This window comes from Musa acuminata, chromosome BXJ1-9, assembly GCF_036884655.1.
Source record: "Musa acuminata AAA Group cultivar baxijiao chromosome BXJ1-9, Cavendish_Baxijiao_AAA, whole genome shotgun sequence".
NCBI classification, from domain to species: domain Eukaryota; kingdom Viridiplantae; phylum Streptophyta; class Magnoliopsida; order Zingiberales; family Musaceae; genus Musa; species Musa acuminata.
The window spans coordinates 13,084,617-13,085,000 of record NC_088335.1 but is presented as its reverse complement, the minus strand read 5'-3'; the positions used below and the strand labels follow the sequence as shown (position 1 = coordinate 13,085,000).

Below are 384 nucleotides of genomic sequence, written 5' to 3'. Positions count from 1 at the left end.
AGCTTCGTCGGAGGGTCGAGTGAGACAGTGAGTGCAATTAAGCAGCAGGAGTTGCTTTATTAGTATGCAATTCCACATCGCACTCAACACTTGTTGCTTGGCTTTTAATCCTTTTGTAATTTCTCCTATTATTGTGATTTACACTGATAACGCAATTGAGTATTTTCTTTATAGCTTGATATGATATATATATATATATATATATATATATATATATATATATATATATATATATATATATATATATATATATATATTGGGTATGGATATTTCAGTTACATCAATTTTCTTTAGTTGATTTTTTTAAAGTATAATTAATGAAGATGAAATTTAAGCTCAGAGGCTTGTAATAATCTGTCAAATTATTTACCAATTAGGCTAGCC

General features: G+C 27.3%; 1 protein-coding gene across 1 annotated transcript in view; it reads left to right on the top strand.

Annotated features, from left to right (window-relative positions):
* Window positions 1-150, top strand: part of LOC135593318 (protein NRT1/ PTR FAMILY 5.1-like) — a 10,069-nt gene extending 9,919 nt beyond the window's left edge. Inside the window, exon 4 of the mRNA XM_065083279.1 lies at window positions 1-150. This exon is cut by the window's left edge and continues 855 nt beyond it. Coding sequence (XP_064939351.1) covers window positions 1-31 — 31 coding nt within the window. The 3' untranslated portion in view covers window positions 32-150.
* The last annotated feature ends 234 nt before the right edge of the window (window positions 151-384 follow it).